The following is a 16,084-nucleotide window of genomic DNA, read 5'->3' as shown; positions in this document are numbered from 1 at the left end:
AAATACATTCAATGTTAATTCCCAAATTTAACCTTTTCAATGATTGGTCCTCAATCACGTCACTTTATTAATATTCTTATACTAAGACACTCATTGGCTGATTTCACCTGGTTCCACTACCTGTAATGTTGACCAAAGTGGGGTTTCATGTAACAGAACTAAGGTCCATAACGATCTCTCTCTCAGTCTCCTAAAACAAAACACTACAAAGCTAACAAATCAGTCAAAGTTTCTATGGTTAACTAATTTTAAACAATACTTATTCTTTTATTATTGTGCACAGCACATCTTGTATGTTCCTAAATTTCTTATGACTATACTGTTGTTATAATCTACTCAAAATCACCTTAAATCTCAAACTTGTTTAAGATATATATATTTTATTACTTGTTATTTAAATCCTAAATATTCCTACTAATGATTTTGGCCAATTCCTCCGGCCTTGGTACAGGGTTATACAGAGGATTTCACAGCAGCTGTTGGTTGTTGGTTAAATATATGAAATGCCATAAAAATATATAATTCTATATTCCTATTAAAATTAAATATGATTAATTCTAATAATAACAAATCAATAATAAATCAGTAACATTTCCCCTAAATCAGTAACACTACCACTGTTTAAAGAATATAGAAGCCATAAATATCACAGTGCAATTTGTGGAGCCTTCAGAATGTACAGCATAAGGCTAACAAATAACAACCAGTTCACCACTCTCTGGTCTTCCAGATGTCACCAGACTATGCCTGAAAGCATATGGAAATACTTTTTCCATATGGAGGGCTTTTAGGGCTTTTTCTCTTATACATGGTAGAGAGAACCTGTATCCCTTTCCCCCCTCCATGCTGTCTGGTATTCTCAGGTGCTTTACAGTCATAGTTATCACATATGTCAGAGTGTCCTCACAGTCAGGAGAGCAGGGAAAGACTGTGCTTGGTAAAAAGCCTTTCATGTGGCCTGACACATGCTACTGTGTTGTAGTGTGGAAGAACGCACTGCCAAGCTCTTCAGCGATTTGAGCCTAATCTGTGCACTGAAGCCTTTCTTAATAGTGGTAAACCAATCATCCACGTGGCCACTGATAAACTGTTTAGGAACTAGTTGTTTGGAGAATACAATTTTAGAGAGTATGTTGACCTTGGGAGTTGTGCTTATGAGGCATGGGGTGGACAGGTGTGAATTTGGATTGGCCAGTGAACCCCAGAGAGATTTTTGTGTGTGGTGATCTGCAAATTTGAATGTCTATCCAGAGCAGCCACAGGAGGGAGAAAAAAACACTGTAACAACATATGAAACAGAAATAGGTGACATTCTCCCAAGAACAGGAATCATATAAAGATGGAACATGTCCAGAATCCCATCTGTGATAAGGGTCAGAAGCAGATGACTGGAAGAAACAGGCAGATGACGTAGTTGCATGCAGAGGTGGGTTGATAGCACCTTTTATTAAAACCAATGGTACAAGTAAGAGTAATAGCTCTCTGAATTCTCTCTGCTCTGTTTTGATGAGTCTGCAGTGGTTGCCTTAAAATACCATTTAGATTTCTAATCTACGCTTTGCCTTCTCCTTTGTACTGCGTAGACCAGTGAGTTTTTGTCTAAGTGGTTGAGAAAGTGAAAATGAGCCCTATTAATGTCTTGTACTGACTGAACAATCAGCCCCCCACGCCCCCCTTCCCAAAGACGTCAGTGCTTCACACATCCATGGCTGTGGGAAAAAGGCTCAGTCATAATGATGGTGTTTGACTCCTGCCCTCAGACACCGGCTATTTGATGGGAATTACCCGCAGGTACATAGAACATGTGCCCGACTTAATTGTAACATGTTCCCTTCCAATGGATCAGGAGTGACTACGCAGGGGAATTAACATCGTGGAGAGGGTTGTGAAGTTAGGCTTAGCTCTGACTTCCAGAACTGCAATCAATATCATCCCTCTGTGCTTAGGGTGTTTGAACACTGACACAAGTATATGCACTCTTTGGTGGTAGTTAAATGTATTCAGAACAGAGTCGCAGAACCAAGTAATTTGCAAAGGGCCTCCAGACGCTGTGTAGTCTAGCCACTAGCTCAGAGAATGTCCAGTTAGAGCACACAGCTCAGGACTGTGCATAATCAAGTGTCCATCAGGGGAAGAATTACTTCCCTTGGCCTGCTGGCTGCATTCTTGCTAATACAGCCGGGGATGCAGCTGGCTGTTGCTGAAAGGGCAGGCACTGGTGACTTGTGCTCAACTTGTCCACTGGGGCCCTGGGGTCTTCTTCTGTAAAGCTGCTTTTGAGCCAGTTGGCTCCCAACCTATACTGTTGCATGGAGTAATTTGTCTTACTATTTGCTCACAGGGGTGTATAGGCACATCATTTGCTTGCATAAGTACAAACACACATTACTGCTGCCTTCAAAGTGCCCAGATTTTTTAATGAGTTCATTCTGTGATACCCTCAATCAAGGCTGCAAAGTCTCTGCTTAAAGCAGACCTATCACTTGAGGATGATATATGTTCATGTTGCAACACTGTGCTGTTTTGAAACCATGCTGTAAGGGCACGGATTTTACCATGTACTTATTTTTCAAGAATGGCTATGACAAGTATTTTCCCTTCAGTCTTGTACTAATAAATTCTGGCTAATCTGTATTAGGATTACTAAATGAGACAAAATGAAGCAGAAAAATGCTATTAATGTCAACGGCAATAGCACCAGCACTTGCCTTATGCAGTGGATTGTAAGCAATGATAGCTTGACTGCTTGTACTACTTAGTTACTCATTGTCAGACTCACTTTCACAGCTGGGAGTCAGAAAGGTGCTGCAATATAGAGTGGGGGGATCTGAATAGCCTCCATTGTAAGTACCATTTTCCCCCAGATGGCACTGGTAGGAATGGGCTATAGAGAGCCTTCCTGCAAACTTTAACATCACCGTTCTGTATTTTTTCCACCGGGCAAAACCAGGGTACACAGCTGGCTCAAGTCACAAGAGTGCAATACGGCAGCAGAGCTGGCTCTGAGTGACTGTGGAAGCCCAGGTACTGGGAAGCAGACTTGCAGCTCACATGAAAGACTTTTATGGTATTCAAATGCTGCCTCTAGTTGCTAAGAAATTAGTTCAGTGGTTTTCCTTACTGCATGTAGGAGATTTTTTTCTTAAGGAGGAAATATGTCATGTCACATGCTGTGACTAATTCCCCTGTTTGTTTTTGCTGTATGAAAAAGAGATACTTGTCTAGTACAGATTTTCTGGATAAGGTGATCAAATAGGCAAAGTTCTGAGATGTGTTTACCAGCAACATCATTACTTATGGCTGTGGACAAAATGTTTTATGTGGACTTCCCTCATGCTTTCAGAGAAGGAAACTATAGGACACTTCATGTGGCTCTCTTGTCTGCTTGGTCTCTCATTCAATTGAAAGGAAGGGGATAGCTCTGTCAGGATTATATTCTGATGCCTGTCTTAAAATGCCTGGCAAATGGGTTAAGATAAGTTCAGACAACAGTAGCGATGAACCTAAATACTAATCTTTGGGAAATGTTGGTTTCTTTTGAAACAGTGCAGACCTAATGGTCATGTTGCAAACCACAGAGTTTTCTATCATTGTCCCAAAAACATTTTTAAGTGTCTTATAGCAGTGTCTTTGACTGTACTTTTCCTAGACTCCACGGCATACTTTTGAACGGTCCCTATGGTGACAGTGCTGCAGTGATACTGAAAACATGGCACAGAAATTCTTCAGTACCGAGGATCCTGCTGTTAATTCTCTTGATAGCCGTATTACAAGAGGAGCTGTACAGTCATTAGCATGCCATGATATATAGTTATATAGAACATTAACAGTGCTGTGGGATTGCTTAGAAATTTCATGACAACCTTAAATCTCTTCTTGGCTGACTGCTGAATAGTTCTTTTGTTTCCCCTTTTTTTCCAGCACGAGATGAGAACATGGCCACTTTCCGTGGTTCCGAATACCTTTGCTATGACCTGTCGCAAAACCCCATCCAGAGCAGCAGCGATGAGATCACTCTCTCCTTCAAGACATGGCAACGCAACGGGCTCATTCTGCACACCGGCAAGTCAGCTGATTATGTCAACCTGGCCCTGAAAGACGGTGCAGTTTCGTTGGTCATTAACCTGGGGTCTGGGGCCTTCGAGGCCATTGTGGAGCCAGTCAATGGCAAGTTCAATGACAACGCGTGGCACGACGTTAAGGTGACACGCAACCTGCGGCAGGTAATGGTGAAGGGGAGAAAATGCTGGGGGAAAATTTTGTTCTGTTTTATTGGGACAGGCAGATAGGAGAGAGTAATGGAGAAGTGGGGATGCTCAGTCACTGGAGTTTCTCCACCTTTTCTGGATCTTGGTATCTAAAGGACAGTGAAAAAGCATTAACTGGTGGGAATTTATCCCTGTTGTGATATTTTCATTTCCACTTTATTAATTTTCTGGTTTTTTTCACTTTGATTTCATAATAAAAACTTGTGACATTACTTTCATCTCTCTTTTCCTTTTCTATTTTTCTGTTCTCCCTTTTTTATTTTATTATTTCCTCAGTTATGATTCAATCTTATCAGTAATATTCTTGTTGCATTTAATTACTGTGGGAACAGAGTCTTTTTCTAACAGCCAATGCTCTACACCTCTATGCTTTTTCTTTCAGTTTTGTTAATTGGTTTAACTGTTGCCATGATGTCATAATTCTAATTCTGGAAATCTTTTGTTTTTCCTTTACTTTTTATTTTTTCTTTTGTGTGTGCATGTGAGTGTGCAGGTCTGCAGGCTGGTGGGTACGTGTGTAATTATTTCAACTTTATAGCTTTGGAATTAATTGGCTGGAGTCTTTCTGAGTCTTCTTGATTCTCTGTTCTTCTTTTCTTCTTTTTGATTTTTTTCCCCCTTCTTTCTATAATGAGATTCTACTTTTTCTTGTGTCTCTGCCTATGAGACTCTTCTGTTGGCTGTGAGGACTGGAAAAGTGGAAGGATCAAAAAAGCCAAGCAAACCCAGATCAATCCAGCACCCTACAATTCCACTTTGGAAAAGTTTTTCTGATTTTACCACTGTAATTTCGCACATCTGCATGCTGCTTTTCTAAGCAGACAACTCTATCAGGTGACGTATTTGGTAGTAGGCTAGTCTTAAAATCCTGAAGCCTTCCTCATGAAATATAAATTCAGACATAAATAGATAAGATAAAATTAAATAATCTTGCTCTGAAAGCTGGTGAATATATCAAGTCACTAAGGCCCATCCACTGCATGATAAATAAGGTTTACACTGTGAATAGGAGCTATTTGGTATCCTGCTGATTGGTAGAAGCAGCAGAAATAGCTTGTAAACTAAGATTTTAAAAACCAATTTGTGAAAACAATATGATCTGTTTATTTGCTCATTAATGTGAATATTAACACAACCCTTAATAGTTTTATTTCGGTTTATACTATGTCATTGCTGAGAAAACAGCTTTTGTGGTGACATTTTACAGTAGCTAAGGTAAAATGTATCTGTGAGTATAGGATAATCAGTGCCGGGGATCAGAAACAGTCTCTACTAGTAGATATTGGCAGATAATTTATCTGTTACAGGGATTTCATATCTTTCTTTTAAATATTTGGGGTTTGGGCTGAAGATATTTATTTGTCTTTCACATGTGAATCCCTGTGTTTCTACATGCTCAGGGTGTCTGGGTCTTTGATAACAAATCTGTCATCAAATGCTCACGAGACTGCAGGGTTCTTACATATGGCAACATGAGTCTTTTCAATAGTTTATATGCAGATGCAAATTTAATTTTGTATGCAGTGGATGGGTCTTAATGATCCTGTTTTGTTCAGATGTTCCCATTGGTCCAGTAGAGGGAGAGGCACCAGCTGGTTGAGGTTTGTCAGTCTGGAAGGGTCGGAATACATGGCTTTATTTGATGCATTTTTTTATTTTTAGGTGGTTTCAGAATGGCTGGTCTCTGAGTATCCAGTAGAGCTCACTGGCCATTTTAGTTAATCATACTTCTTATTTTTGTTGGACATTGGTTTTCAATGGGAAGGTATGCCTGGATCAAAATGCATCCTTGCTTCATGCCAGGATTGGCTTGGATCTTAAGAAGCAGAAAGTGAGGAAGGGTCACAGACAAAACTGTGGATGGAGAGCTCTCTCTTTCTTTTCCTAATCTTTCAGCTAGTGATTTTTTTCTTGGTCCACGGTTAAATGGAAATAGGTCTATGCCTCCTCGTCTTTGATTAGACCAGGACAGTACTTTGGCAATTATTAGAAAGCAGGTGAATCTTCTTGAAGGGTCCAACCTGACTGGGCAAGAGAGAGGATGTTTTAATAAGATGGCTGTGCTCTTTCCAAAGAAAGGCCAGTCGTAAAATCAAATTAAAAATAAGTAGCAGAGGTGATTTGGGGTCCAATTCTATGGATAGGCTTGACAGAATACAGTTGAACCAGTAGTCATCAATAAGGCTGGAATTTTTTTGAGTTGTCTTTTCCCTGGATACTTCCATTTTAACTTCTGATCAAGTTCATCCTCTAAATTAAGACATTGACCAGAACCCAAACTGCCCAGAAATTGGAATTGATGAGGCCTTGAGGAGAAGCAACACTGCTAGTCCTGAAGGTTGTCATCCAAAAATTATTGGTAAGTTTAACCACAGTTTTCAATAAAGAGAAACCTTGAATGCTGCAGCCTTCCTGTCGGGTGCCATGCATTCTTAGTTTTAATTGATATTACTAAGGATGAAAAAGTCTTAAACCCCTTCAATCTTCAGGATAAAGAGTTTGGAAAAGATTGAAACCTTGAATGACTGATAACCAATTAATACCTGCTACGGACATTTTTCAGGACACAACTAAGAATGGTCACTCTATATCTTGACCTTATAAATGCTTCATTTAACACCCCCCACTCCTCTCCCCCCCACCCACCCCCCACAAGACACAATTCTAAATAAAGTACAGGATGAAGGAGTTTTGTTTTTCTCCATTCCGACAGCACCTTCCAGCAGCTTATGTCTCCTGGTTTTGTCTGTGTGTACATGAGAGTTTCTTTATCTGTAAAATACTTAACCTTTTTTTCAGAGAGACTATGAACCTGTAAAGTCCTTTACATCTTCTATATGGAGATATCAATGAAGGACAAAGATTATTTATCATTTATAAAATTACACATTTTGTCCTTTATTGTATCCAATATAATTTTGTATATCCTAAATAATTTTGTATGTAAGAAATTATCTACTCTGCATCTTTCCTGACATAAATTCACCTGTAATGTTGCAGCATAACATAGATCACTTGGAAGTCTTGTTTCCAGCTGTGCTCATGTTTCCTCAAAAAACCCACCCCAAAACCAAACAAAAAAAACCAACAAAAAACATTGCCCCTGAATATTGAAGCTTTATAAGGAAATCAGGTGCTTCCTTGTAATTGGTTGAAGACATTGCATTGGAGATAAATACATTTCTTTTTAAAATGAACTTTAAAAAAAATACAATTAGAATTCCAAGAATGCGATCCAAAGCTAAAACAATTCCAGGTAAATGGGCTATCAGCAGCTGCAGGATGCCATCTAGTCTTTTCCTCTGCTCTTTTTGGGGTTGGGAGAAGGGGGAGGAGGATTTGCATAATTTTTTGGCTGTTTCTAGAATTACAGCAGAATTTAAATAGCTGGACTTTTGCCCAGTACTTTTTGGAATTGTTAAATGTTTTGTAGCTAAGCTAGGAGAGTACTAAGTGCTGCTTTTTTTTTTAGACGAAGTAACTATCACAGCAGTAAATCTCCTTAGAGACAAACCAAATGAACCCAGAGATTCCCTTGAGTAGTGATTGCTAATGTCAAAGCAAATCTCCCTGTTTGTTTATCTTATTATTTCAGTTAAAACTAAGCCCTCTTTCTGCCTTGTGAGAAACCTTTACTAGAAATAGAATCATGGCTGTATTTTACCAGGCCTTTCAGAGCATGTTTGGGGCAGTGTGGTCTGGTGCGAGGAGGAGGAGGAGTGGAGGAGACTGAAGGTCAGACTTCCTGTGTCTGTCTTCAGGTCTGCTGCTGACACTGTCTCATTTTTAGCATGCTCTTCCCCCCCGTCCCATAATCCAGCACTCTTGTTTGTAAAAAATGGATTCACTAACACAACATACCACTGTGAGTGAGACTTCCTTGATGAAGAATTCAGGAGTTTGTGCTCATTATACCCAAGTACAGAATATTGTTATTTCATTCCCATAGACAAATAAAATAAACTTGGGACATTATGTTCAATGCCACAAGGTTTTCACAAACTTATTTCCTTAGTCACTGCACAACTCTGAACTTTGCAAGCAGATAATTTTTACATCAGGCAGCATAGATCTTGTTTCTGTAATTTAGGACAGTTCTTGCCAACTTCAGTCACAGTGGAACAAGGACATGGAGCCTCATGGGCTGCACTTCCCTACTAACACTGAAGCTAGTCACCACGCAAAGTCTGCTATAAAGATCTTGAGTTCCTCAGCTGCTAAAAAGCAAACAAGAAACAATGTGTAGGTTCAAACAGTTGGCATCTGCATGCCTTGGGAGGGATTAATAAAGCATCTGCAAAGTTCTGCTAAGTCCAACTAAGTGAACTGACTGGTGAATTCTCCTAGCTCCTCTGTAATATAGATGCAGTCTAACAGGAGAGACACTAAGTCTTGTCAGTCTTCTGCCTTCAACCTTGACACAAGCGACAATTCTTCCTACACAATTCCTCGACACATTTCTTCCCACAGTAGGAGAGGTTCAATTCCTATACTCTCGGATGACAGAAGTGAGCTACAGGCAAACAGTCAAGCACAGGCATTTTTGTGTGCTTCTCCTGAAAGTCACAAACTCACCTGCTGTAAAGAAACCTGCAGATTGGGAAGCTTGGAAGGAAGACTCAGAGTCTTGGACTCATCTTCATCTGTATTCTCCAGCCAAAGGAAATATTGGCCTGCTTGTGATACTCTGCAACACTTCAGGGTAGTGAGGCTTGGAAGAGGAGCAGGAATGTAGGTGGGTGGTGGTGGTGGAAGAAGGGAGTCATGGTTGGGTTTGTGCTGAAGGGGCAAACTGTGTACGGTGCGTGTACATCTCTAAGGGTAAGGTTCTTGTTTGAGGGAAGCACCTTGACGGGCATTTGGAGAGTAAGTATTGCACTGTTTTAACTCTGCTTCAGTCCTGGATAATGTATATGAGGGTTGAAGTTAATGACTAATACCAGGGTGGGAAAAGTAGGCAGCACCCTTCTTTACAGTCTAGATGGCATGGTTCCCCATAGAGTCCTGGTCACATTGTCCTCTTTCTCACTTTGTGTGTCTCAGGTGCCCCATGCCTTTTTTTGAAAGACTAACACTAGGCCATTCATGCAATGTGTCATTTTTACTAACCAACTAATGTACTAACACCCTAACGACTCATCTTTGCTTTTAGTTATTTTAATTAACAATCGTTCTGTTCACGATTTTTTAATTTCCTTTCTTCCCCCTTTTCCGCAAAGCACTCAGGCATTGGACACGCTATGGTAAACAAACTACATTGTCTGGTAGATATCATTCTTATTGTCTCTTTTTTTGGGTTTGCCGTGTGTTACCTGCCTTTTCCTCCCCCTACCCCCTCTTTTTCCCCCCTCCTTTATACTTACTTCTTCCTTTAATTTATTTTAATTTCATTGAAAACACTTTTCCCCCCTCCTTTTTTTTTTTTTTTTTTTCTTCTCCCCCCTTCTTTTCTTCTCTTTTAATGGAAAAATGAGCAACAAAAGCAACTAACACAACTCTTCTGGAAATGGGGTTTGGACATTTCTTTCATTGGTTTCTTCACTTCCCTCTTCAGTTCTTCTTTTCCATTCCAGTGATAAATTGTTGGGGTTTTTTGTCCCTTGCTTTTGAGTTTAGCCTTCTCTCTTTTGCTTTGGCTTTAATTTTGCTTTTTTCTCCCCTTCTGATTTTTGTTTTTACTCTGAAGGTTTCTAGATCAGAACCATTTGCAGGGCCTCTAGTCCGTGGTGGTGAAGGCTCTCTTTTTCTCTCATCCTTTTGTTGTGGCAACGGCTATTACAGGCAAACTGGCCAGAGTTGTCCTCTTTCTCCTGGTTTTCCCCTACTTCCCTCCCTCCTCTTTCTCTCCTCCTCCTCCCTCTTGCTCTCGCTCTCACTTTCTCTCTCTCTCTCTGACCTCTACCTGCCGTGGCCGACAGGAGCTCAGCCAGTTGTTTGTTTCAGTACACACTCTGCATGGCATGTCCACGTCTGGTGACTCGCCCGTCTCCTGGCCTCGATCTATTTTCCTTCATCTTCCCTTTAAACCACTAACAACATCTAAGCAAAACACATCAAATTCACTTGCTCCTCTCCCTCCCTTTCCTTCCATCTCCCTTCACCCTTCACGTGTTTGGGGTTAAAGGTTTTGGGGACATTTCTGTTTGGTTTTGATTTTTTTAATTATTATGGGGTTTGTTTGGTATTTTTATTTTTGATTGCATGCAAGGGTGAAATAGTTTTCTCTCTCTCCCTCTTGCCTGCCCCACTCCTCCCCCCTTTCTCTCTTTTTACCTTGTCATCTTTCTGGGCTCCAGATATATTGGCATGACATGTCAAAGTGTAGCGTGTGCACGCTTTGTGTTTTCTTTCTTTCTCATCTCTGCTTCTCTCACACTTGTTGGTGTGTGGTTGATTTATTTTGATTTATTTTATTTTGATTTATTTCCTATTTATATTTTGGTTATGAATTTGTAATATACAATTTCTTTTTAATTCTTTTTTTGGTGGGTGGTGGGTGTGTGTCTCTCTAGGTACATGGCATGCACATCCATAATGTATTGAAAGTGAGATCCCTCCCCCACTTCCCTGAATGCATGATCGTCAGTGTGCCGTGAGCAAAAGAAACAAAAAATAAAAAATACCAACCTCGTCTTCATTAGTGGTTTTTTTGTTTTTTTTTTTACTAACAACCATAACTAACTGTAATCATTAAAATAAATACTAATTAGTCATAAAATCAGCTAATATGAGAAATCTCTTTCAAGGGCAGTTCCATTTTCTGGCCTGAATAAATGGAAAGCATCTTGATGAGTAGACTGCTGGTCAGTCTGACAGTGCTGATACACCAGAAAGGGGAGAAGCAGATGCTGGAGCATTTCCATTGTGGGCGAAGCAGACCAGAAAATGGAGCTTAGCTGAACTAAAAAAAATACATACCAAATCTCAACAAAATCCTTAATAAAACTGACATAAAAATATAGGGGAGGTAACTTGTTCTGTTCAGGATTGTAAGGTCATTGCTGGGATTTTCTTTGTCTGTTGTGTCCCTTGAACAGGTGACAATCTCAGTGGATGGCATCCTTACCACCACGGGCTACACGCAGGAGGACTACACCATGCTGGGCTCAGATGACTTCTTTTACGTGGGCGGGAGCCCCAGTACTGCTGATTTACCTGGCTCTCCAGTAAGCAACAACTTCATGGGCTGCCTCAAAGAGGTAACTATTTCAAATTAATTCCTGTTTCTGTGCTTTTGGTTTCTCAAAGTCATCGCTCTTCGTAGCCTTTCATTACACACTCAGTGTCTTTCCCTGATGCTGAATTTTACGCTGATACTCCAACAGCTCTGTAAGGATAAACTTGTCATTCAGCTGGACAGAAGGCATCAGCTGCAAAACTCATGAGCTTATGGTCAGAATCAGACTTCTAGTGCATGGATTACAGAAAAAAATACCCATGGAAGTGGAAGAGGTGTCTTCTGTAACCTGTTAACCATTCAGAAGAAAGCACTGCAATCTTCTAGGCACTGAAGCAATAACCATTAAAAAAAGATGAAAGGCTTTTGACTACTAAGCAGCATTTTTGGGTGAAAAAAATCATAATCAGAACCTTATTTAGAATTTTTTTTTTTAAGATCCTGGATTTCACCTGGGAATATAGTTAGTTGTCAATTTTGCAGGAAGATACAGAATTAGAATAAACTAGAAAAATGAAAGTTGAAGGTAGCATAAAATATATGTGTAAATTATGTGAAGAGAATGCAGCATGAGAGTACAATGGAGATGTGGCAATAATGTGGCGTATGGACTTGAAGTGTACTGTGTTGGTAAGCCCATGCAGCAGAGTTGCTGCATTGGTCAGGAATAGCTAGCTGGCTTCCAAACCACGTTGTCTCATGCTGGCTGGCTGCCCTTGGCATGTAGTTAATCCACAACTTTGAAAAAATCCACACATAGGTAATAGAGGCTGGACTGCCTGGCTAGCAGCAGGAACCAAAATAGTGTTCCTTGGGGCAAGGAAGATGAAGCCTCAGCCCGAATCCAAAACTTGGTGCAGTTGTTATTTGGGTGTTATGCCCCTGCAGTCAGCTTTTGTCTTCTTTGCTATCTTTTCTAATAGAATTTGTGATCATCACTGTGATTAATGGTGATACAGATATTGACATCTCCAAAATGTGTTATAGAAAGCTTACTGAAAAACAAGCTTAAGTTTTCTGTCAGTCAGCTTCCTAGCTAGCCTGGAATAAGAGTTTCTTGCAAAAGTTTTCTCCCTAATGTGATTCTGTACTAATACTGTTTTTCACAGGTTGTGGCTGGGCGAGTCTAATTTTATTTGCAGCCCGGATGATTGTCATAATATCCTCTTTGTATGAACATTTAATATCAGAGGGAAGGCAGAGCTGAGTTTTTGTACAGGAGTCATGGAAACAGCAATGCTGAGCTAGGTGTTGTTCTGTGGCTGTAACTGCCTGACAAGTTATGATCCTGCTGATGCTTGACTCGTGGTGTCAGGGGTTGTATGTTACGTGCCAGTCCTTTGATGTGAGCAATGGCTGTCAGAGTCTGGAGCTGCTCTCCTGCCTGACCTCTGGATTAGTTCAGGGGATGCACATATGCTGGAAAAGAGCATGTGAGCATCTTACATAGGAAATGAAACTGTCCTGCTGAACACAAACTGTTATACAGAGATCAAATCCTTCTGTTTTCATCTATAGAGCCTTGGGCCTGATTTTCGTAGGCACTGAGCATCCCAGTTTGATTGAAATCAAGAGGAGATATAGCTTCTTAGCGTCTCTTTAAATCAGGATCTTAATTTTATTCATGGATGCTATGAACATAACACTTAGCAGAGGCCATTTTTATGTGTGCTTTAAGTCAAGCCAATGGAGCAGAGAAAGCAGTGACAAGAAAATCTTCAGCAGCTTTATTATTTATATAATCATTTGTATTCTATTAGCTTGCACAATGTGCTAAGAGCTGCTTACATAGCTGTCCCAGGCTCATAATGCTCTGTGAGAAGAAAAACCCAAGCAACCACTTAAGAATGAGAGGAAGAAAACAGATAATCAGAATGTGCTTTGTAATCTTCACTTGACTAGGCAGTGACAGGAGATGTGTATGAGCAGCTGTCGCAACTTAAAGACAGGCTAGTGCTGGCAGGGTTTGAGCTATAGTCTGCTTAATAGCAATCTGCTCTTAGCAGTGGTCCAGCAATGCTTTCGGCTGCTGTGAAAATGTGCCCAAAATGTACCTTGTGTGGCCTCTGAGGATGAATCTAGTATACACTGTTACTAAAAATAAGTGTAGTGCAGGGTTGTCAGGGGAGGCACCTGGAAATGGGATGAATGGGGAAATGTAATATTTCAAAAGGAAGGCCGTGTTACTAATTAGCACTTTGCATTTCCATTCTGTTGTTCCTCCAGACCCCTTAGGCCGCAGGATGAGTTACTGCAGGTATCACTCAGAAGTGTAAGGAAGCTGACTACTGTGCTTTTCCTCAGTTATGGTTTTGGGAAGTGGAGGTGATGGGGAGCTGCAATTAACAGAGAAAGAGCAGCCCTAGACGACTGTCAGAATCCTGACAAAATCCAGAAGTGCTGCTGTAACACTGATACCTGCACAGAGCAGGGTCTGACCAGAATACTTAGCCTGTATAGGCTGAGAAGGGTTCTCATTGCATATGTAGTGAGTTATTCTCAGACATCAAAGCAGGCAGTGTTTCATTAAGTGGAGCTTTGGATGACTTGAGCAGAAAATAGTTTGCCTTGTGAAATTCCTCCCAGTGTTGGTTTCCTCTTCTTTCCTTTGCTAGGGATGAAAACACTGATGGCAAAGGTAGTAGGATCAACTGCAGATTCACCTGGAATTAGGGGATGGTTATTTGAGTGTTTTCTTCATGTTTACTTCTGAAATGCCAGGGTACATCTGTGCAATGCAATACAGCATGGTATGAAAGAAACCTGAGCTGGCTCAAGAAAGCTAGAATACCTGTGGGGATCAGACTTGACCCCTGGGGCAGCCAGCTTTGATCCTTGAAGAAGTAGAACTGGGTTAGTACGGTGCTTGTGTGCCCATAAAGTTTCTGGTTCCAGAAGTGGCTACAGGGAACTTTACTTGGCAATCTGCGTAGCATGCAGTGCATTTCATAAATCAATCCCTATATTTTATGTTTTAAAATTTTTTCTCTGTGGCCAAGTAGGATGCTTAGTCTCTTATCAGCCAGTACTGGAGGAGCTTGAGCTTTTAAGAAAAATATTCTAAGCTACGAAAGTTACACAAAGGGGTAGAATAGATGGTAATAGCAAATATTTTTTTCCTTTCAGTTTATGCTTTCTGCCAGAGCAATGCTCTTTTTTCCTACCAAAGTCCTAGCTATGTAATTGCCTGTTCCCAGACACATAGCACATCCTGAGCGGATTGCATTGCTGTTTGTAACAGTGCAGAACATCTTGCCAAGCCCCGTACTCATCTCTTGAAGGTGTTAAACCAGAATGGTCTATTCCTACTCCTCTGCATTCGTTGAAGACTTCTCCTAGGGATGTCTCACTTTCGTAGGAAGGCAAAGGGATAGATGCAGGCTTTGGGGTGAAACTTTCAGCCTTCTCCCTATAACCTCTCTTATTTCATCTGGACTGTGTCAGCCTGAGAGTACAGCAACCAATCTGCTCACGTGGGAGCCAAGAGGGCTCCTTGAACGGAGCATTGCCTTCCCACTTCCTCTGCGATGACATGCAGGTGCTGAAGTGCAATAGGGCAGAGTGCCCAATGACCCTCTCTGCCCCTTTGCAGCTGGGAAGGACTTCTCCACTCAGCTGGAGTTGGTGGTGGGAGAGGCAGCTCTGGCAGAGTAGATGCTTCATGTGGTCAGAGTCTAAGTCTTGATGTCGTGGTTTAACCCCAGCCAGCAACTAAGCACCACTCACCGGCTCACTTGCTCCTCCCCCCACCCCCCCAGTGGGATGGAGGAGAAAATTGGGGAAAGAAAGAAAACTTGTGGGTTGAGATAAGAATGGTTTAAAAGAATATAAAAAGAAGAAACTAATAATGATAATGATAACACTAATAAAGTGACAGCAGTAATGATAAAAGGATTGAATGTACAAATGGTGCGCAGTGCAGTTGCTCACCACCCGCCAATCAATGCCCAGTTAGTTCCTGAGCGGTGATCCCCCTGCCTCCCCCTCCCCCCAGTTTATATACCAGATGGGACGTCCCATGGTATGGAATACCCCTTTGGCCAGTTTGGGTCAGCTGTCCTGGCTGTGTCTTGTGCCAACTTCTTGTGCCCCTCCAGCTTTCTCTCTGGCTGGGCTTGAGAAGCTGAAAAATCCTTGACTTCAGATTAAACACTACTTAGCAACAACTGAAACATCAGTGTTATCAATGTTCTTCTCATACTGAACTCAAAACATAGCACTGTACCAGCTACTAGGAAGACAATTAACTCTATCCCAGCTGAAACCAGGACACTTGACCAGGAGGAATTGGAGTGCATAAGAGTGTGTTTCTGGCAAGGAACTAAGGGTCTCAGGGCAAGTCTACTGCAGTGTTTAAATAAGGTATGGTAAAGGTAACTATGTTTTCTTTGAATTCTCTGAGCTAATGTTTCCTCCTTTCACCACAGAATAGGTTCTCCGGCCTCTTCTTTTCCTTGTGGCTACAGTTTCTGATTGAAGAGATTCCCCTAAGTTGCTAGCAGTAATGTACCTAAATCATAAATCCAAGTGCTGAATATGTAGTTCAGGTTGATTTTTTCCCTCTATTTTCATCATAATTAAAGATGTCCCAATGCCTGGTAGCACTGTTTGTTTTACATTTCTCCATAGTCATCCTGGC

At 41.0% G+C, this 16,084-nt stretch overlaps 1 protein-coding gene across 40 annotated transcripts in view; it reads left to right on the top strand.

Annotated features, from left to right (window-relative positions):
- Positions 1-16,084, top strand: part of NRXN3 (neurexin 3) — a 1,031,704-nt gene that overhangs the window by 264,546 nt on the left and 751,074 nt on the right. For 26 of the 40 annotated variants that reach the window (XR_007509161.1, XR_007509160.1, XR_007509159.1 and 23 more), the window contains 3 exons: positions 3,922-4,223; positions 9,488-9,532; positions 11,306-11,467. Coding sequence is in view for 36 of the 40 variants with exons in the window: in XM_049825574.1 (XP_049681531.1) it covers positions 3,922-4,223; positions 9,488-9,532; positions 11,306-11,467 (509 nt within the window). In the remaining 4 variants the exon portion in view is untranslated. The remainder of the gene's footprint in view (positions 1-3,921; positions 4,224-9,487; positions 9,533-11,305; positions 11,468-16,084) is intronic. The other 14 variants (XM_049825576.1, XM_049825575.1, XM_049825558.1 and 11 more) reach the window with 2 other exon arrangements.

Source organism: Accipiter gentilis, chromosome 22 (genome assembly GCF_929443795.1).
Source record: "Accipiter gentilis chromosome 22, bAccGen1.1, whole genome shotgun sequence".
Taxonomy (NCBI): domain Eukaryota; kingdom Metazoa; phylum Chordata; class Aves; order Accipitriformes; family Accipitridae; genus Astur; species Astur gentilis.
The sequence above is the reverse complement of the archived record's forward strand: the minus strand, read 5'-3'. Positions and strand labels throughout refer to the sequence as shown.